Source organism: Mauremys reevesii, linkage group 2, assembly GCF_016161935.1.
Source record: "Mauremys reevesii isolate NIE-2019 linkage group 2, ASM1616193v1, whole genome shotgun sequence".
In the NCBI taxonomy this organism is placed as follows: domain Eukaryota; kingdom Metazoa; phylum Chordata; order Testudines; family Geoemydidae; genus Mauremys; species Mauremys reevesii.
This window is the reverse complement of record NC_052624.1, coordinates 124,825,314-124,847,725: the sequence shown is the minus strand read 5'-3', so window position 1 is coordinate 124,847,725 and position 22,412 is coordinate 124,825,314. Positions and strand designations below refer to the sequence as shown.

The following is a 22,412-nucleotide window of genomic DNA, read 5'->3' as shown; positions in this document are numbered from 1 at the left end:
AGTGGTGAGGACAAAGAAGGTGTTTGGAGGATTCCATGGGGAAGTAGCCCAGGGAGTTGTAGCTGTCACGCAACTGTACCAGGAGGCACTCTAGACAGCTGCAGTCCATAAGGCCCTGGGCTGGAACCCAGAGTAGAGGGCGGGCCTGGGTTCCCCCCAAACCTCTCAACTCCTGATCAAACACAGGAGGAATTGACCTGGACTGTGGCTTCTAACAGAGGGGAAGGTCTCTGGGCTGTTTCCTGATCCACAGGGTGAATCTGCGAGGTGTGCAAATCTGCCAATAAGCGCAGGATCCGCCAAGGTAGACGAGGAACTTTGTCACAGCCCATACACTGTCTGAAGGCCAGGAGCATCGAATGAACACACATAGCACCTGCGAACAGAGCAGGTAATCATACATGCTACATTGGGTGCAATAAACTGGATATCCCCCACTCTGTTGCTGGCCTTCTGTCTGCATTATCTTTTCACTCCTGAAGCTTGTTCCTTTGTTGTTGTTTTGTTTTTAAATCCCTCGCAAAACTCCTATTAGCCGCTCCTGTTCATGGGCAGCAATGGTCCCCCAAACAAACAGACCACATGGTATATTTCAGTCAAGCAGCAAGCATACCACCTACACACACACGACAAACTTACCCCAAGGGTCACGTAATCACAAGGGTCCCTTGCAAATCTCCCGTTAACCCCTTCTGTTGGCTAGCTAAAAGCAGTGAATCCTGCCAGAGGGTGCATCATTGGGCTTTTACTGACATACTTTCCAGATGAAAGAAGTTGCTTCGTCTGCCTTCATCTGAGGTCTGCACCACAACCCTCCTAATGCACACCACACATTGGTACTTATTGCTATATTGGTTTAAAGTACTGGCTCTCAAATTGGCCAATGGACTACTGATAGGCTGCTGAGCCATTGCTTTTAAACTTTTTAAGGATTGATCACTCCAGTGGTGTTTCCAAACAGCTGTAGCCCACTCCAGGACTCAAGAATGACCAGGGAGGCTTATTTTTTTTTTTTTGAGCCCACCATAAAAACATCCACCGCTAGTACCTGCACTTACCCAGGTTTTCCTTTTTATTTTTTAAACTGGTGACTTTTTAATATAAATTTGACCACGATTAAATCTGTAGAAGATAAAAATAATGTTAGTTACACACATAGGTAAACAGAACCACACTGCAAATTTACTTAAAAAGTTAAGAGCAGTGTGAGGGCTGCGGGGGACAAAGGGAGATTTGTTACTTATAAATGTAAAATAGGGCTAATCAAGTGTACAGAATTTCATTTTGAATGGCATTTCAGTTTTAGGCAAATGAAAGAATCAGTCAAATATATCCAAACCCTGCTGTGTGTCTTCAATTAACACATTAACACATAGGCTAGTTGCTATTTTATTCCCTCCCCTCTCCACCCCCATTTGCCAATGTTTATCTACACCCAAAATTCAGTTCCAAAGTCGCTACAGTCCAAGAGAGAAAATAAATGCATAAATGAAAACGAAGGACCATGAATAGATGTGAAAGTAAACATTTTCATTCTGTCATATTAGCACTATTATATTTTCACTATAGTTACTACATGAAAGGTGTAGATTAGGGATTGGGACGAGAACTGGGCCAGGAGAGGGTCATTTCCATATAGAACCAGCATCTTAATACAATTTAAAATATGCAATAGTAGCAAATAGTTTATGTACATGTAGCAAGTTCTCTTATATGTCTATTATATTTATCTGAAATTCTTATCTGGAAAGTCAAAATACAGGTTCTTTGCCTATACAGTATTTTACTTCTCATTAAGGCCTCTAATTTAATTCAAACCTGATCAAAACCCATTAACTAGAGGGGTCTCCAGGTTCTGTATCACAGCCCCTTCCATTTTAGTGATAAGAATTTCAGTTGTACAAGCATCTGCTGTCTCAATACATACCCATTATACTGAATTGTAAGTTGCTTTACTGTGGTGTACAGCATGACTATGACACAGCTGAAAAAAAATGTAAGTAATTTGAGATTAAAAGCACATTTCAACCTGAAAATCATTTAGGTATACTAAAAAACTGATCTTACTGACAAGAAGAGAAATGAAATTTCCCCTGCCTGTAGCACAAGGTCTCATCTCAATGTTCCACTGAGGAAGCTCATGGGAGCAAGTCAAAGTTTAATTGTGCTTAATAGTAGCAACCTTTTCTTTCCAAAGAAGAATTTTTCTGAACATCTGGAACAAACATGGAATATACAGCTTGGATATGGAAGAAAATGTGTACATTAAAGCAATTTTAGTGCTCTGATTGATGCAACTAAAAATGACTGTTCGTGTTTCTCTCTTACCCACTATTTAACAAGCACAGACATTAGCAGTCCTAGTAACACACTATTCCACTAATATGCCTCAACTGTTTAGGTCCAAGTGGGTGGTTTATACTCCCCCCTCACCACATTTTGGTCAATAACTTACCAAAGTGCTGGCTCTAAGTATTACAATTGTCCAAATTATGTGTTTTACCATATGGTTATAGATACAAAAAGGACAAATCTTGAAGTCCAGTAGCCACATCAGCAAACCAGTATTCAGTATCAGTTTTACATTTCTTGAACAAAACCCTGTTTTAACTAATCTTATTGTTAATTCTGCACTGGAGTGCCCTCTAGTGGCAGTCTTCCACTTTGGACATTCTGGTCCAAAAATGACCAGGATTTCTCATTTCTACTCACAAGAATTAGTTGTTTTAGAAAAAGACTGATACAAAACTAAATGAATCCATCTTAATTTACATTTAAATATCTTTAGAAAAGGAGTATCAACAAGAGGGTAAGATTGCAAAAGGAGTTCCTTTATATGAAAGTTGCATGGCTCCATGAGAGTTATTAGCAGAACTCGTTTTAAAACACTATGCCATTAAATTTTTTAACATGTTTTGCCTTGCCAGTGTAGGCTAAAGTACAGGTTTTTAAAACAATGTTGAAATGGTTACGTCTGGTGTACAACAGTCAAGTAAAAGAAAGTAACTTATAACTAAGAATTTTATTTTAAGGTTGATGGGAAAGCAGCCTGTTAACTCTGCACTTCATATGGATAAAAGCAAAATGGAAACATTAATAACTTAGTTTTCCCATGGCAATCAAGAGTTACTAAACAAACTTATTGGGCAATTTTTCCAAATACAGTAACTATCTTGGAAATTTATCTCAACTACTTTTTTTTTTTTTAATTAGTTACCAACTGAGGTTGAAGTATTTAAATGACCACTACAGACATATGAATGGTTCACCTTTGTTTTTTATTATAAAAACATTGAGACAATTTTAAAAAATGCTGTGTACAAGTGAAACTATATAAGAAGTTTAAACAATGTAAGTTTTTAAATCAGTTTTCTATATACACACACTAAAATTCCCAAAGTGGAACAACATCAAATGTGAAACACATTATAGGCGTATACCATATATACAAACTTACAGAGATTTGTTATCTCTGAATCTTTTTTACTGTACATATAATTGTCTGATATAAGTAGTTTCATTAAGTTAATGAGACTAAGTAAAGTTGGATCAGGTCCAACAAATCTTTTCAGGTTTTTACTGCTGAGAAGCCATCTTCCACATAAAATATGATGTAGATGAATAGTTTAATTTATATACCTGCTATAGCAAGTAGTCCACCAAAAAGACAAGAGCTTTGGTAGCCTGAGGTTCAACCAGTGGAAGGCCTATCAAGACAGATCCTTTCCACTTTCATAAGGAAGAGATTTTTCTGATTTAAACAGCCAATAGCACTCATGTAACCTATGAGTTACACCAGAACACACACACACACACACACACACACACACACAATGATTTAATGTCTTTCTGCAGCAGAGGGCAAACAAAATACTTCAGAGCCTATTTTGTTTTAAACCTGTCTGACCAGAAAACACCTACATAAACTATAGATGCATAAGCTTCCCACCTTCCCCAAAAGGAAAGCATATGGCTCTTTTCCTGTTTTTTTTCTCTTTGTACTGTTTGTAACTTTCATCCTAAAAGGCATCACCTAGTTTTCATCTAATAAAAGGCACTTTTTCTGTAGATGAGGCTACCTTCCCTCATCTTAGTGTAATTCTACTGTGCACAGAGAGCTGACTTCAGATATGCCACTTGTGACTGCAGATGGGATGCTGTTACTAGTCGTCGTTCTCCAAGCTTGGATGGCCTCAACAACTTCTAATGGATTGCTTGGACCCAAGTCACAGAGTGCATACACTGCTGCCAACTGCACTCCCCAAGGCATATCTGCAAAGATTTGGTAAGTTAGTAATCATGAAGGAAATCTACAGGGGAAAAAAATCAGTATTTAAGAAGATATCTTACATGTAATATAATTTTCATCAATTAACCTGATCTCAGAAGACTATTACTGGTCAAGAATTAAAATTAAAAGCATCTATGAGGAAAAAAATTAAAAGGCGGCCTATGAAAAGTACAAGTGTTACTTCAAAAAAATAGGATTAATATATTTGCTGTATTCCAAAGATACCTTCACACTGTGTGCAGTTTAAAATCCATGACATCTGATTTCTCGTTAGAAAAAAATATTTTTCAATATTTTAAATAAACTTCTGAATTCAATGTGGCTAGGACTTTCAAAGGAGCACCTAAGGGAGCTAAACACTTATTTTCTTAGTCCCCTTTAAAAATCCAGACCTACAAGTATAATTACTCTATTTCCACTTTGACTATAAGGGAGACATTTATTTCCTATACCAAGGGATCTCATACCTTTAGGATAGTCATGTCTACCTCCAAAGTGAATGTCACCTCATAAATGAGTCAGATACGTAATGGAAGAGTGATAGAAGGACTTCCAGACAGTTATTGCAGGAGCTAGGAATCCAGGGACTGAGGCCTATATAGCACTATTCTAAATAAAATCAGTCAAATACTTGTTCAGTTATAGCTCCTCAGGACAAACAACTGAATAAAATCAATTCCTTGTCTGCCAGGCATATTTAGAAGCCATTTTGTATTGCTAACTGATCTATATTAGGCTAAACTAGGTACTGAGTGGGGAAGCTATTACATGGCATGATCCTGCAAACCTTTACCAAAGTAACTTGTGGCACCTTGGAGACTAACAAATTTATTTCAGCATGAGCTTTTGTGAGCTATAGCTCACTTCTTCGGATGCATCTGAAGAAGTGAGCTGTAGCTCACGAAAGCTCATGCTGAAATAAATTTGTTAGTCTCCAAGGTGCCACAAGTACTCCTGTTCTTTTTGCGGATACAGACTAACACGGCTGCTACTCTGAAACTTCACAAAAGTGAGTAACTTTCCTCATGTGATTAGTTTCCTACCTCAATGGGACTATCCATGTATATACAGAAGTGTTTGAAGGACTGAATTCATAGCTCCCATCCCTCATGAACAAACTGGCAAAAAAACCCTTGATTTAAGAATCTGCAGTAAAACAGTTATCTACAGAAACATTACCTTCTTCTTTTGCGTGCTGTATAAAGCGTCCAATAATAGAACTGATATTTTTCACAGCAGAAAAAAATCCTTCCTTCAAACCTATTTGGCCTAAGCGACCTAAAAGAGGAGAAAAGGATTACCATGTATCTGCATAACTGATCATTAAAACAGCTTTATTTTTAGCCATAACCTTCCTTACATACAACAGAAAGTACAGCAGAGCCTCAGAGTTATGAACACCAGAGTTATGAATTGACCAGTCAGTCAGTGACCCCATTTGGAACAGGAAGTATGCAATTAGGCAGCAACACACACACACACACACACACACACACACACACACACACACACACTACTAAAAAAAAGGAAATTTTTAAAAAGATTTGACGAAGTAAGGAAACTGTTTCTGTGCTTACATTAAAATTAAGATGGTTAAAAGCAGCATTTTCTTTTGCATTGTAAATTTTCAAACTGTATTAAGTCAATGTTCAGTTGTAAACTTTTGAAAGAACAACCATAATGTTTGTTCGGAGTTACAAACAACCTTCATTCCTGAGGTGTTCGTAACTCTGAGGTTCTGCTGTTGGAACCAATGTCTTGACTAATATGTATACAATGAACGATCCTATTTCAAATATGAAGCCACAGAACATTGGACTGGTTTCTGTATTTATTTTAGGAAACAAGTGACTATATCAATATACAACTTATGACTAAGAATCTCAAAGCACTTTTCAAATTTACCAAAATTTGCAGGAAATCACACACCTATCAAGGTAAAGTTCCTGTTAGGAACATGGCAATTGTTTAACAATGCACAGCAACACTACATAATAGTTTAAGATGAAGGAAAAGAGGAAGTTACTTACCTGTAACTAAAGATTCTTTGAGATGTGTGGTCCCTATCTGTTTTCCACGTGAGAGTGTGCATGCACACCACATACTTGATCCGGAAGAATTTCTTAGCAGCGTCCGTTAACCTGCATGTGTATAGTGCATCTCCTCATGCTCCCAGCTGAGAGTATAAGAGGTAGTGTGGGTCAATGCCACCCCAGTCTGTCTTACCATAATGGAATCCAGTCAGAAGCAGAGGAGATGGAGGGTGGGGTACTGGAATACAGATTGGAGCTTCTTCAAGAAGCTGCTAAGAAATGCTTCTGGACAACAGATAGGGACCACACATCTCAAAGATGTGTAAGTAACCTCCTCCTCTTCTTCGAGTGATGGTCCCTATGTGTATTCCACACATAGATGATTTACAAACAGTGATCAGCGCAGCGGTGGGTGCAAGGATTCCAATGGAAGTGAAATCTACAGTTCGGCCTGACCCACAGAGGCATCTGTCGCTGCTGCTCGTGCAATGGCATAGTGTGTTGTGAACATGTAAATGGAGCGTCACATTGCTGCGCGGCAGAAGTCTTGCCAGGACATGTCCACCAATGAGGCTGATGTGGCAACTTGTGCTTGGGTATGTTGGACTGGTTGTAGTGTTCATGGATGCTCCCCAAGACCCATTTGGAGATGAGTTGGGATGAGAGGGCTTGACTTATGGACCATTCAGCCATGGCCACATTTTTGGCAATGTGCAAAAGGGGGTACCTATGGAGGTAGAATGCCAGTGCATGATGATGTCAAGGGGGTGCAAGGCTCTGTCAGTGGAGAAGGTTTGGGGCAGAAAACTGGCAGGTGGATGGACTGATTGAGATGGAACTCAGACACCACTTTTGGGAGAAATTTAGAGTGCAGGGAGGAATTTAGGGTGCAGCCATAAGGACAGCTTGTCCTTGTGGAATATCATGTGGGGAGGCTCTGCCATCATGACCACAAGTTCACGGACTTGTCTGGCTCAGGCAGTGGCTACTAAGGAAGTCATTTTCAATGAGAGGTGGGAGAGGGAGCATATTGCTAGTGGCTCAAAGGCTCATGGGCTTCAGTACTGGTGGAAGGGCGTTAGTAAAGCTTTCATGAAGCGGACAGTGGTGGGTGCGTAAACACCGAGATGCTGTCCACGGGAAGGAGAAAGGCATTGAGTGCTGCATGTGCACTTGAATAGGACTGAGGGCCAAGACCGACATCTTAATGGCAAGAAGGTAGTTGAGGATCGCTGCAAGAGACAGCATGCTCAGTGAGTAGTGGTGGCGGTGGGCCCATGCCATAAAGTGTCTCCATTTAGCTTGGTAGCAGGATCTGGTGGATTATCTCCTGTTGTGGGTAAGGATGTGTCAAAGGGGGGTAGAGTATGCATGGCCTACCCTTAACTCCCATCCAAATACCAGGCTGTGAGGTGAAGAGGGCCTGGATTGGGATGATGGAGCCTCCCCGCATCCTGTGTTAGCAGATTCAGGAACGTGTGCAGGCGGAGTCGTGTGTGGGCGGAGAATCTGAGGAGGTCCGTGAACCAGAACTGATGGGGCCAGAAAGGGGCTATGAGTATGATGGTGGCTCTGTTCCAATGAATCTTGCATAGCACCTGCAGCAGGAAGGGAATGGGGGAAAGGCATAGTGAAGGTCGCCTGTCCAGGGGAGGAGGAAAGCCTCCCAGTGCTCCTCTTGAGCAATAGAGGGGCAAGCTTTCTGTTCTTGTGAGTAGCAATGGGGGAGGAGGGGAAGGTGTGTGCCCCACTTCACAAAGAGGTAGAGGAGCGTGTTGTCATATAGCTCCCAGTTGTGATTGAGGCAGGGAGTCCTGCTGAGTGTCGGCCAGAGAATTCTGGATGCCAGTAGACAGGCAGTTTAAAGCACCACATGGTTCTTGATGCACCAGTTCCAGAGCCGGACTGACTCAGAGGAGAGGGAGGAAGACCTGGCACCATCCTGCTTGCTGATGTATACTACTGCTATAATGTTGTGGGAGAGCAGTTGAATGTGGAGGGACTGAATGAGCAGGAGGAAAACCTGGCATGCTAAATGGACTGCCTGCAGTTTTAGCACATTTATACACATCTTGGCTTCCTGTGGTGTCCACACTCCCTGAGCTCTGTGGTGGCCTAAGTGGGCCCCCCCCCAGCCAACGAGAGAGGCATCTGTTGTGATGGTGGCCTGTGGTGTGAGAGGGGCGAAGGCAGTGCCAATCATGATTTTGGAGGGATCAGACCACCACCATGTGAGGAAGGACAGCACATTCCTGGGTACAATGACCTTGGAGTCTCTATGGTCTCTGCTGGGTCTGTGGATGGAGAGGAGCCAAACTTGAAGAAAACACAAATGAGGATGTGTGTGCAGTGTCATGTAGGTGCAGGCTACCATATGTCCAAAGACGGAGAGAGAACTGCAGACTGTGGTGAGTGGTCTGTGACACACATCCCTGGAGAGAACTGTCAGTGCTGCAAAGCGATCTGTTGGGAGAAAAGCCCATGCTATGATGGAGTCGAGTTGCACCCTAATGAAGTGTATAGTCTTTGTAGGCGTCAACACTGATTTTTCCTCGTTGACGCAGATACTTAGAGGTGCAAGGAGACCGAGAAGACAGAAGATCACAGAGATTGCTTCCTGTCATCATAGCGCCACTAGAAGCCAGTCATCGAGGTAAAGGAATACCAAGTTGCTGAGGTGGCGCATCTGGGCCAAAGACTTATGTGAATATTCATGGTGCTATGCTGAATCAGAGGACCTGAAATTGGTAGTCTTGGAGCTCTACCTGAAAATGAGGGAACTTGTGATGGGCTGGGTGAATGTCGATGTGGAAGTAAGTGTCTTTCATGTCCAGAGCTGTGAATCAGGCTTTCCGAGGTAGTGAGGGGATAACAGATGCTAGCGTGACCATACGGAATTTGGACTTTTGTATAAACATGTTTGACACCTGAAGATCGAAAATAGGGCAGTGCCCTCTGCCCCTCTTCAGGATGAGGAAGTAAGGTGAGTGGAAACCTCGCTTCTGGTAATGAGACAGGACAGGCTCTCTTGCTCCCCACCCCTTAAAAGAACAGATCGTCTGCTTCTTGTTAGAGGATCAGTTGATATGATGAGTCCACAGGGGAGTCTGGTCGGGGGAAGGGGCAGTGCAGCGGGAGTGAGAGGAACTCAATGGAGTATCCATGGTGGATGATCTCCAGTACCCAACTGGATTCGTGGTGATCTTGTCCAATTGTGGCCCCCAAAGATGATATGGGGTGCCACAGGTGGCATTGATGGAGACTGGCAGGTCTCGACCTGCAGGTGAAAACTGATTTGGTCTGCTGCTGCTGGGAGCGGGCTGAGAAGGCGGCTGTGGCAAAGGTGGGGAAGCAAGCCCACTGTGATTGGTGTCAGTGATGTGAGGGCTTCTGCTGGCACTGGTATAAGGCTGGGTAGGGCATATGTGGACATGGGCAGTATGGTTGTTTCTGCTGCCTGCATCTTGGGGCCATGGTATATATACACCAAGCGACCGTAGTGTGACTCTGGAATCCTTCAGTAAGTGGAGGTATTCGTCCATATTATCATGGAACATATTGTTCTCTCCAAATAGGCAACCAGTCCCCATTCGTCTAGGAACACCTGGAATTGCTGCTGATACTCTGGTGGCGGCTTGTCCTTCAACTCTGCTAGCCTGTTGCAGTTGTTCAAGTCATATTTGGCTAGCACAACCTGTTAGTTGGTGATGCGGAATTGCAACTCCATAGAAGAACAGACCTTCCTGCCCAGCAGGTCCAGTCTCTTAGCTGCCTTGTCTGGAGAAACAGACTTTTGTGGTTGCTGCTTTGCCTGTTCTGCATCCTCTTGGACAACCGGGGACCTAGGGGTAGATGGGAGAAAAGAAAATCCACCCCTTTAAAAGGCACAAAATATCTCCTCTCCACACGCTTACGTAACTCCACCAGAGAGGTCCTTTGGGGCCATCTGCCTGTCCCAAGTCAGGGTAAAGGAGGAGGGTTGGGCGTGGGGCTAGCAACTCCACCCTGTAAAAATCAGCTTGCTACAGAAACGCCAACAATAGAGTTAACAGAGACTTTTAGCCTGGAAAAAGAAGGGTCTTCAACTCGAAGATGCATGATGCTGGGTGGTGAAAGCCGCGAGGAAGCCACTAAGCCGATCACCCTTCTTGCAGCCAGGAGGATTACCATCGGCACATGGAACGTGAGGACCATGTACGAGTCAGGAAAGACGGCGCAGGTTGCAGAGGAGAAGGTGGGGCTGGATAGGACATACACTACGCAAGCCAACCAACATCACCAGACAGGCACTGCAGTGGAACCCCCAAGGCAAGCGGAAAAGAGGCCGCCCAAGAAATACCTGGCGACGCGACCTTCAGGTTGATAGCAAAAAAATGGGCTATACCTGGAACCAGCTAGAGCGAATGGCCCAGGATAGAAGACTATGGAGATCTGTTGTTGGCGGCCCATACCCCGGTTGGGGTGACGGGCATGAATGATGAATGAATGAATGACACGCTTACGTGTGGGGACACATGATGTAGGGGTATGCCACACTGCTCGTGACATTTGGAAGATGTGCTCGTTGATGGGTAAGGCTACCCTAGATGGCTCCTGGGGTTGGAGGCTGTCCAGGAGTTGATGTCATGGGTCCTGAACCTCCTCCAAGGGGATGCCCAGGTCTGCTGCTACCCTCTGTAGCAAGTCCTGGTACTGACAGTGGCCATCTGATGGAGAGTGTGGGAGGGGGATGATCGCCACATCCAGTGAGGAGGATGCTCTGTCAGAACCAGTTTGATGTCTCCCTTTTTCGTATACCGACAGCACGGGTGAATGTACGGGGGATGGCCGGTAGGATGCCTGAGATAGTGACTGGTATCTGTGGTAGGGATCCCAGGGTCCCCAGTATGGCCAAAGGGAAGGGTCCCTCAGATGTGGTGGGCCCCATAGGAAGCGGTACCAGGCCGCTGTTGTCAGGTCATATGCGAGAGAGAGAGAGAGAGAGAGTGTGTGTGTGGGGGGCGGGGAGAAATAGTCACCAAATGGGAAAAAAAGAACTACACTCATTATACTTACTTAGCTAATTAACACTGAAAAAAACCTCCACCAACTATGTACCACTGTTTATAATGAAGCAGAAGTGAGTCACTCTCTTAGAAAACTAAGATTGCAAACGAACAGGGGGTTCCAACTCAGGCATGTGGCAGTAAGACGGAACTGGAGAGGTGTTGACTGACACTAGCTCTTATACTTTTGGCTGAGTATGAGGAGATGCACTACACACATGCAGGTCAATCGACACTGCTAAAAACTGCCTCTGGACTCAGATACATGGCGTACATGCACACCCCCGTGTGTGGAATACACATAAGGACCATTACTCAAAAAAGAACCAATAATACTGTATGTGCAATTGAAACTGGAGAGTGAATGTTTAGGTAGGAAGATTCCTGTGTAAATTGTAAATTAAGAATACGGGGACATCATCATTTCTCTTTCAAAAGCAGCATCTCTTTACTGACCACAAATGGGTTAGACATCTGACGTGAAAGAGAGCACCTCCAAAAATTCAGTGCCTCTCGTTAGTGTATTGTTTTAGTACTTAGCCAGGAAAGAGAGCCACCTACAGAATTAACAGCTTTCCGCAGCACCTGTGTGTTCTTTGGAGATCTCTCATCCACATACTGCACAGGAGCAATCCTGCTTAGCTTCTAAGTTCAAACTAAAACACAGTCTGAGATGGTATAGCATGCTAATGAAGGATATACTTTTATCTGATCCTCTTTATGGCAGTTACTACTGTATCTATACACTGTACTACAACTTTCATTAAAAAGAGATTAAGCAAGCATCTCACACAGTCCATCCTATGAACAATGACATTTACAGTTTATTTTACCAGAACAATCAAATGTAGCAGCAGCTGTTTTTCTTCCCTTTGTTGTTTGTTTGAACTTTAAGGAACTCTTGTAGTTAGTCAAATACATACTGAAGAAATAGTTAAAATTCGAGAGAAGAACTTGATGATCCAAAGGATTTATGGAAATAACCAAATGTAATGTTTATCTAAAAAGCTTGCTTCTTCCTTCATGTGAGAGGTGCATGAAAAGACCAGAAATCAGCTAGAATCACCATATCCTCTGAGTAATGTTATTCCAAACAGTTAAATCAAAACTTGCTCCCCTACTTCAAAATTCTGCTGATTAAAAACTAAATGACTTTAAGACAGTTGGGAAGACAAGGTGGGTGAGGTAATATTTTATTGGACCAACTTCTGTTGGTGAGAGAGAGAAGCTTTGAATCTTACATAAAGCTCACTTAGGGAGACAAGGCAGGTGAGGGTAATCTCTCTTCCTGGAACAACTGAAGTTGGGCCCAATAAAAGATATTACCCTTACTCACCTTGTCTCCCCAAATGTCTTGATGTCATTTAGTTTTTGATTAGCAGAATTTTAATTTTCTACATTCACTTTTAATATGCTCTATACACTAACTGCTAAACTACCCTAGAAAAAGTTTCAAGATAATTAAGATATTATATAAAAGGAGAGTTACTGAAATTAGACTTTTTAAATAAATTATATTCAGTTGGTGTTTTCATTCTTCAAAGACTACCGGTCTTGTTTTCTGACGGTCTGCCTGGAGATAAACACTCACAGTTGTGAGCCACTCCAGATAGCGTGAGAGACACAAAAACCTAATTTAAGTTTCACGTGAAATACAGCTCCTTCTGCAACACCATGCCCTTTACCAATATGCTAGAGTAATGGTTCTTAACCTGTAGTCCATGGATCCCTTGGGGTTCACAGACTACATCTAAGGGGCTTACAAAAGGTTGTTGTTACTATAGAACAGTGGTTTTCAACCTGGGCATCCATGGACCCTGGAGGTCTGCAGACTATGTCTGAGATTTCCAAAGTGGTCCATCTGAAATTTTTTAGGGATCTGAAATGAAAAAAGGTTTAAAGCCACTGTGCTAGAGAATTTGTTCTTTAGTAACTCAGAGGGGAGAGAGTGTCACCTATTGGAATCAATGGTATTAATGCAAAATGTAAGTTTATAATGAAATCTTTGTGGGATGAGCAAACCTACAGAAAATATTTTAATTTGTACAGAGATTCCCAAGCCATGGTTCACAAAGAGCTGGCTAGTCAAATAGTACTGGGTTCTTCTAATTTTCAGCTTCAAAAATGTTTTACAAGACAATTAAGATACATTAAAATACTCTCCCAAAAGCAATTCCTTTTGTGGTCACAGTGATGTGCAATCATGATAGGAGGCTTATGAAAGGTTAGGAATCTACTAGAAAATCTGAGGAAAGTTTGAAGAACCCTAAAATATAGGGACACCAGAATTTTCCCCTTGTGGAAAAGGTATACATTAAGAACTATTTACTTTCTACTAACAGACATAGATAGTAATCGAGTCATTACAAATCTCCTATACAGCCTTGCGTAAAGCCATAGTAATCTCTCCTCACAAGACTGCAATACATATTGCTGTCAAGCGATTAAAAAATTAATCGCAATTAATCGTGCTATTAATCACGATTAATCACGCAATTAATCATGCTGTTAAACAATAGAATACCATTTATTTTAAATATTTTGGATACTTACATTTTCAAATATATTAATTTCAATTACAACACAGAATACAAAGTGTACAATGCTCACTTTATATTTATTTTTTATTACAAATATTTGCACCGTAAAAGAAATTGTATTTTCCAATTCACCTCATACAAGTACTGTATTGCAATCTCTTTATCATGAAAGTTGAACTTACAAATGTAGAATTATATACAAAAAACTGCACTCAAAAACAAAACAGTGTAAAACTTTAGAGCCTGCAAGTCCACTCAGTCCTACTTCTTATTCTGCCAATCGCTAAAACAAACAAGTTTGTTTACATTGACAGGAGATACTGCTGCCTACTTCTTATTAACAATGTCACCTGAAAGTGAGGGCTTGGCTACACTTACGGTTTGCAGCGCTGGTAGTTTGCAGCGCTGGTCATCCAGCTGTGTAGGAGCAGCGCTGGTGTGTGGCCACACTCTCAGCTACCAGCGCTGGTGTGTGGCCACATTTGCAGCATTTCCAGCGCTGTTGGGAGTGATGCATTATGGGCAGCTATCCCAGCATTCAAGTGGCCACAACGTGCTTTTCAAAAGAGGGGGGTGGAGTGGGGTCTAGTGTGACAGGGAGCGGGGGGAAAGAGAGAGGGGATTTTTGGAGCCAACACTGTGTGTTTAGCTTCCTGACTTGAAAAATCAGAACATTTTTCTGACCCCTTAGTCTTAACTCTTAATTGCAAACAGCCTGCACGACTCCCCGCTGTTTCCCTGCCTGCCTCTCATTTGATTGTTTACAGCCAGGTACAGATGATCACAGCAAACAGGAGCTATGTTTGTTTTTTAGATAGCAGCAGCGGCAACGGAGGAGCTCCACAGAGCTGTTCACAACAGGGAGGAGGATCTCATTTGATTGTTCACAGATTGATCACAGCAAACAGGAGCTGATAAGCAGCTCCGGAAGAAACGGAGCTCCGGAGGTTCACAACAAAACAAAGACAGGCTGCATAACAAAACAAAGGGAGTAATTTTAGTTAAAAGCATTCTGGGATATCTCCTTATTCCCCGGAGGCCAATAAAAGCGCTGGTGTGTGTCCACACTTGATGAGCAGCGCTGGATCACCAGCGCTGCAATCGCTACACCCCAACCTGGCCAGGTGTACAGCCAGCGCTGCAGCCAGGGAGTTGCAGCGCTGGTTGTGCCCTGCAGGTATGGACGGGGTGTAATTGCAGCGCTGGAAAGCCTCTACCAGCGCTGCAACTTGCAAGTGTAGCCAAGCCCTGAGAACGGGCGTTTGCATAGCACTGTTGTAGATAGCGTTGCAAGGTATTAACATGCCAGATGAGCTAAAGATTTATATGTCCCTTCATGCTTCAACTATCATTCCAGAGGACATGCTTCCATGCTGATGAGTTCTGCTTGATAATGACCCAAAGCAGTGGGGACTGACGCATGTTCATTTTCATCATCTGAGTCAGATGTGACCAGCAGAAGGTGGATTTTCTTTTTTGGTGGGTTGGGTTCTGTAGTTCCCACATCAGAGTGTTGCTCTTTTAACACTTCTAAAAGCATGCATTTTGTCAAATCTGCTGTGAAAGTGTTTTTAAACCAACATGTGCTGGATCATCATCTGAAACTGCTCTAACATGAAATATATTCAGAATGCAGGTAAAACAGAGCAGGAGACATACAATTCCCCCCCCCGAGGAGTACAGTCACAAATTTAATTGACACATTTTAACAACGAGTACAGAAGCATGTCCTCTGGAATGGTGGCCGAAGCATGAAGGGACATATCAATCTTTAGCGCATCTGGCACGTAAATACCTTGCAACGCCAGCTACAAAAGTACCATGCAAACGCCTGTTCTCATGTTCAGGTGACGTAAATAAGAAGCAGGCAGCAGTATCTCCTGTCAACGTAAACAAACTTGTCTGTCTTAGCGATTGGCAGAATAAGGAGGACTGAGTGGGCCTGCAGGCTCTAAAGTTTTACACTGTTTTGTTTTTTTGCAACCAAAAAAAAAAATCTGCATTTGTTAGTTACACTTTCACGATAAAGAGATTGCACTTCTAGTATTTTTCAATTCACCTCATACAAGTACTGTTCTTTTATCATTTTTACAATGCATATATTCGTAATAAAAATAATATAAAGTGAGCACTGTGCACTTTGTAGTCTGTATTGTAATTGAAATCAATACTGAAAACGTAGAGAAAAAGCCAAAAATAGGTAATAAATTTCAATTGGTATTCTATTGTTATAAGTGCGATTAATCGCAATTAATTTTTTTGAGTTAATCGTGTGAGTTAACTGTGATTAATTGACAGCCCTAATATCAATATAACTCATCCTCAGAGGCAGAGAAGGCATGGAAATCTTCACAGCAGCAAAGAAATCTTTGCTAAAAATTGTTGACTTAATGGTGATATATCACATTTAAAGTAACAATTTAATTCAAAAGCAAAAAAGTGTGAGAACCTCAATTTCAGCTTCCAGAAGTCATCCAGGCATTTTCAGAGGGTTTATTTATACAAAGCAGGAGTTCAACCCAAACTTATGTTACTCACCAATTAGCCTAAGTGTTGATGCTACAATAATATCTGGAATAGATGGAACAGTCTCATGTCCTTTCCTATGCTTTACCCACTGATCCATGACAGGCCAAAGCTCTTTACTGTGAAAGAAAACTGGAGTTGAAAACATAAGACTGGACAGAGTATGTACAGGTATGGTGTTGACAATCATAGGATAAAATTAAATTGAAAAGCTGTGTGATAAATCATCATGCATCTTTTACAATCTCACTTGCTCAATAATTCATCTACTTGAAACCTGTATATTCCCAATCCCTGAGCAGCTGTTTGTTTGTTTAAATTAACCTGTTAGAGAAATGACTTGCCACCTGAAACAGAAACTCAAAATATTAGACTTGTCACAGTGTGGCTGGGTTACAGCTATTCAATACTGGAGCAGTTTTGGATACAATGCATTTAAATTTTTAGTTGCATTTTCTAGTCACACTTATGTCTGTTGGAAACTAACCATTGTCTTCAGATGATCAAGCATTTTGCCTACACTTATACATTGGGCTGAACCAAGAGTCCCAGAGGTGCTCCGAAATTTACAAAGCAAACCGTTCTGGTAACATACTGTTTTGACACTGATGTTTTCTTGCTATAGTACCAGAAATAGTTTTGTAAATCATTGTTGACCAGTTACTGTTGCTGTTCTAGTATGGCTTGATACTACCAAAAACAGTAGCCATTTTATAGCCTGGATTGTCATCAGTTAGAGAAAAATAGAATGATCAATACAGGATTTTGTTTTTAAAGATCATAAGTTAAAAGCAAAATAATTGGCTTTTGAATATAACGAACAGGAAAAAATTGTTAACATTTTGAAGTAAGGAGTAAGTAGCACAATACCTTATGATATTGTCATGGGTCCAACTCCATTTCAGGTGACAGCAGAGGAGATCAATAGCAAGTATACATTCCCAAATGCTGTCACTCAGATCTTCTCCATATCGCTCACTCAACTGGAATTCCATTTTTGGACACAACTGTATTGCTAAAAGCAGACTTGAGACCATAATGCCTGGATCCAAAGGTGGACTCTGGAAAATTATAATCAATTTATCTTAAAACAGGAAAAGGCAACTATCCAGAACTGAGCATACTTTTCCGAGTATTCGATCCTAAAAATGGCCAGCAGGCAAAACCATCATCCACTATTCTCACAGGAGTTTATTTGGTACAAATACTATAATTTGATTACTTTTGGAGTTATAACCCTCATTTGTATATAGTCAATATTTTCCTTTCTATACCGTGGTGTCATTCCAAACATGATTTTTTTTGGCAGTTAGAACATTTTCATTTGAATTATGCTACGGTGATAAAACATTTTCCACTGCCAAAAGGCTCATAACTCACATTAGTGAATTTCTGAAATTAAAATTTTGTGATTGTCTAATCCTTACTAGAGGCTAGTTTCCAAGCAAGTGTGTCAAAAATATTTTAAACTAGCTAAGTAATAAGTGATTAAAAACTATTTTGCACATCCAAACTAAAGCTAGAATAATCAGGGGATTTAAATGCAGATATATTTTTTGAACATCCAAAATATTTAAATGCTGCTCTCACAGCACAAACTGAGCAGGTGCAGAACTAATTTTCTTAGGACAGACATTGGTACAACAGTATAGCAGTAAATTCTGGAATGCTTATGCATTACACCAAACTGATACTGTGACCTTGAATGAAATTGAGAGATTTAATACGTTCATAGACAGGGTGAATTCTGATTGGATAATATGGATCTTTATACAGGAGCTGTTACTTACCAGGACCTCTTCTTCCAAAGTTGCCTCTGTGTATTTCCACTTATGGAATATGATGTCCTCCACACAGAGATGGAACTGCTTTGAAAAGCCACATCCATTGGGGAAGAAAGGGTGATCATGAGAGATCTCACATGAGGGTAACGTCTTCACCCTACTCCACATAAAGGAGTGCCACCACTGCCTCAGTTCCTTCCTTCTACCTGCAGCACCCTGATATTTTATAGAACTCCAAGGCAGAGGGGTAGATAGGCAAGTGGCATGAATGCACACAGGTGACTTCAAAGAAAAAACAGTTACCTACCTTTTTGTAACTGTTGTTCTTCAAGATGGGTTGCTCATGTCCATTCCATTCTAGGTGTGTGTGCGCCCATGTGCACAGTTGTTGGAGATTTTTGCCTTAGCGATATCTGTAGGGTTGGCTGTGGCGCCCCTTGGAGTGCCGTGCTCATGCGTTGGTATATTAGGCGCCACCGACCCTATATCCTCTCAGTTCCTTCTTGCCAGCAACTACAACAGAAGAGTAAGAAGGGCGGGTAATGGAATGGACATGAGCAACACATCTTGAAGAACAGCAGTTACGAAGAGGTAGGTAACCATTTTTCTTCAAGTGCTTGCTCATGTAGATTGCATTCTAGGTGACTTGGAGGTAGGCTCGGAGTTTACAGTCTAGCGGCTTGCAGCACTACTCTACCAAAGCTAGCATTGTCCTGGGCCTGCTGGTTTAAGTGCTCAATGGGACATCAACATGTGGACGAATAACCAGGTGGTCACCCTACAGATGTCCTGGATAGGCACCTGAGCTTGGAAAGCTGCCAAAGAGGCTTGCACCCCAATTGAGTGGGCGGTTACAATCGCTGGAGGGGGCACCTTTGCCTGACCGTAGCAGCAGTGAATGCAGGCAGCGATCCAAGAAAAAATTCTTTGAGTGGACACTGGACAACTTTTTATCCTGTTGGCCACCGCGACCAACATTGTGTCAACTTGCAGAATGGCTTGGTCCTTTCAATGTAGAAGGCTAGCACCCTCCTGATGTCTAAGGAAGGCAACCTATGCTCCTCTTCTGACTTATGCAGCTTTGGAAAAAAGACAGGTAAGTAAATGTCCTGTCCTGTATGAAACAGAGATCTTAAGACAGGAAAGCCAGGTGTGGTTGCAGCTGAACCTTATCTTTCTAAAAAGACTGCATAGGGCAGTTCCGAGGTAAGCACCCTAATCTCAGAGACTGAGCGGGCAGATATTATTGAAACCAGGAACACAACCTTCCAGGAAAGGAGGAGAGAGCAGGAAGTCGGAGGTTCAAAGGGGGGGGGGTCCTGTGAGCTGAGACAGCACAAGATTCAGATCTCTTGGACGAATGGGGTCCCTGACGTGTGGGTAGAGGTGCACGAGGCCCTTGAAGAACTTGGCAATCATGTACTGGGTGAAAACTGATGTACCCTAGAGCAATGGATGGAAGGCTGAGATAGCAGCCAAGTGGATCTTTTTAGAAGAAAGGGTCGGGCCTTGAAGCTTGAGATGCAGAAGATAGTCCAGGATTACCTGGAGAAGGCCCACTCTGGCAGAATGCATTTATCCAAGATCCAACAACCACTTCCATTTGGCCAGGGAGGCCACTCTGGTTGAGGGCTTTCTGCTGCCCAACAGGACCTGATGGACAGCAGCTGAGCACTCCTGCTCCCCCACATTTAACAATGCAGCTGCCAAGTCGTCAGGTGCAATGCTGCCAGGTTCGGCTGCAGAAGACTGCCAGGGTTTGTGGACAGCAGGTCCGGCCTGAGCTGTAGCAGTAATGGTGCAGCCACTGAAAGCCAGTGATATGAGGCTATGAGGTCCAGCAGCATGCCAAAGCCAGTGATATGAGGATCACCTTCTCCCTGTCCTGCTTGATCTTCATGAGGACTCTCTGAATTAGCAGCACTGGGGGGAAGCCATACAACCAAGCCCCCAACCACGAGAGCAGAAAAGCATCTGAAAGGGAGCATTTGTCAATCCCCCAAATTGAGCCGAAATGTGGCATTTCCTGTTCTGCCTGGACGCGAACATGACCACCTGGAGAATCCCCCACCTCTGGAAGATGATGCTGATCACTTCCGGATGGAGGGACCACTCATGATGAGATGAGAAGGTCCTGCTGAGGCGATCTGCCAAAGCATTCCTGGCCTCGGAGAGGTGTGTGGCTATGAGATAGATGATGTGTTGTACACAGAAGTCCCAGAGCCTCAGGGCTTCCTGGCCAAGGGCAAATGAGCTGGCTCTGCCTTGTTTCTTGATATAGAACATAGCTGTTGTACTGTCCAACAGGACTTGGACCACCCTGCTTTTTATGAGGTAGGAAGGCTTGGCAGGTCAGGCAAACTGCTTTGAGCTCCCTGACGCTGATGTGTAGGGAGCAATCTTGACTTGACCAAAACATGGTATGCTGAGATTGCCCAGGTGGGCTCCTCACCCCAGGTCTGAAGGATCAAAGATTAGGGTCATCAACAGGGATGGACCCACCATGTGAGTGACAACAGTACATGGTCTGGGACCCTGATCACAGGGTCCATGCTATGTCTGTTGGGGACATAGACTGACGCCAGCCATGCCTGCAGGGGCTGGAGGCGGAGCCACGTGTGCCAGACCACATAAGTGCAGGCCACCATGTGGCCTAACAATTTCAGGCACGTGTGAGGAGTGGTGGGAGGGTGCATGGAACCAAGCCTGAGGGAGGAAGGCTCAAGCCTAAGTAGAGTCGAGGACCACTCCAATGAACTCTGTGTTGCACTGGAATAAAGACAGACTTTTTCTCGTTTATTAACAGCCACAGGTCGCGACAGGTGGAGCAAACCAAGTCAAGATGATATCGCACCTGATTCTGGGATCGATCCTTTATTAACCAGTCGAAGTATGGATAAATTTGAGCCCCTCGGTGCCTCTGGCCACTGGCGCTATGCACTCTGTAAACACTCTCGGGGCTGACGAGCAACTGAAGGGCAGCAGTGTAAACTGAAAATGGTGGTGGACCAACACAAAACAGGAAACACCTGTGCCCTGGGAAAATGGGAATATGCATCCTTTAAGTCGAGGGCAGCATACCCAGTCTCCCGGATGCAGGGACCATGCAAAACTTGAACTTCTTGAGAGACTTGTTGAGGCGGCACAGGTCCAGAATGGGTCTGAGACCCCCTTTTGCTTTGAGGATTAGGAAATAGCAGGAGTAGAACCCTTTCCCTTTCAAGTCTGGAGGGACATCCTCTACTGTCCCCAGCATAGGAGGTTCTCAACCTCTTGAATGAGTAGTTGCTCGTGAGAAGGGTCCCTGAGGAGCAACAGGGAAAGGGAGTGGAAGGGAGGGTCGGCCGCGAACTGTAGGGTGTAGCCCGAAGATGATATATTGAGCACCCAACGATCCAAGGTCAACCACGACCAGAAGAGGCACAGGAGGTTGAGGAAAGAGCGGGGGGGAGTGTTATCCTGAGAAGTGACTGGGGCGCCGTCCTCGGGTGCATCCTTAAAATGCCAGCTTCTGGCTTCCTTGGCCTCTGGAAGAATCAGGCTGGGTAGAGGAACGGGAAGACAAAGGGTGACGCCATTTAAATCCTTCTTCCTGTAGGAGCTGGATCGAGGGAAACCCCACGATCGACAGAGGGGGATGGATCAGCTTTCTAGCCTGCTGAGGGGTGGGTAGGGCTGAGGACTGGGTGACGGCATGAGAGTCTTTAAGGATGTGGAGTTGTGCATTGGTCAGCTTAAAAAAGAGCCCTGATTCCTCAAACAGGAGGTCCTGAAGGGTAGTCTGCATCTCCGGGGACAGCCCGGAGAACTGTAATGAGGAGTTGCACCTCATGACCACCGCAGGGGCAACTACCCTGGCCGCTGAGTCGCAGCATCCCTGGCCATCTGGACAGCACCTCTTGCCACCCCTCTGCTCTCTTCCACCAGTGTGGTAAACTCCTGTGCTCAGTCCTGTAGGAAGCCCTCCTTCAACTTGCTGATGGAGTCCCACAGATTGAAGTTGTACCTGCCTAGCAGGGCCTGATGGTTAGACACCCAAAATTGCAGGCCGGCTGTCGAATACATTTTCCTGAAACCAGTCCAGTCTCTTGGCATCTTTATTTTTTGGTGTGCTGCTCACCTGGCTCTGCCTATCCCTTTCGTTGACGGTGGACATAACCAGGGACCCTACCGGAGGGTGAGTATACAGGTAC

The 22,412-nt window shown here is 43.4% G+C and overlaps 1 protein-coding gene across 5 annotated transcripts in view; it reads right to left on the bottom strand.

The window, feature by feature from the left end:
• Positions 1-3,297: 3,297 nt before the first annotated feature.
• ICE1 (interactor of little elongation complex ELL subunit 1) overlaps positions 3,298-22,412 on the bottom strand; it is a 76,306-nt gene continuing 57,191 nt past the window's right edge. For 2 of the 5 annotated variants that reach the window (XM_039522188.1, XM_039522187.1), the window contains exons 17-20: positions 17,306-17,496; positions 16,448-16,554; positions 5,471-5,569; positions 3,298-4,272 (exon numbers count right to left, since the gene is read on the bottom strand). In XM_039522188.1, the coding sequence (XP_039378122.1) occupies positions 4,091-4,272; positions 5,471-5,569; positions 16,448-16,554; positions 17,306-17,496 (579 nt within the window). In that variant the 3' untranslated portion in view covers positions 3,298-4,090. Of the gene's footprint in view, positions 4,273-5,470; positions 5,570-16,447; positions 16,555-17,305; positions 17,497-18,526; positions 18,733-22,412 lie in introns of those variants that run through there. The other 3 variants (XM_039522191.1, XM_039522189.1, XR_005593550.1) reach the window with 2 other exon arrangements.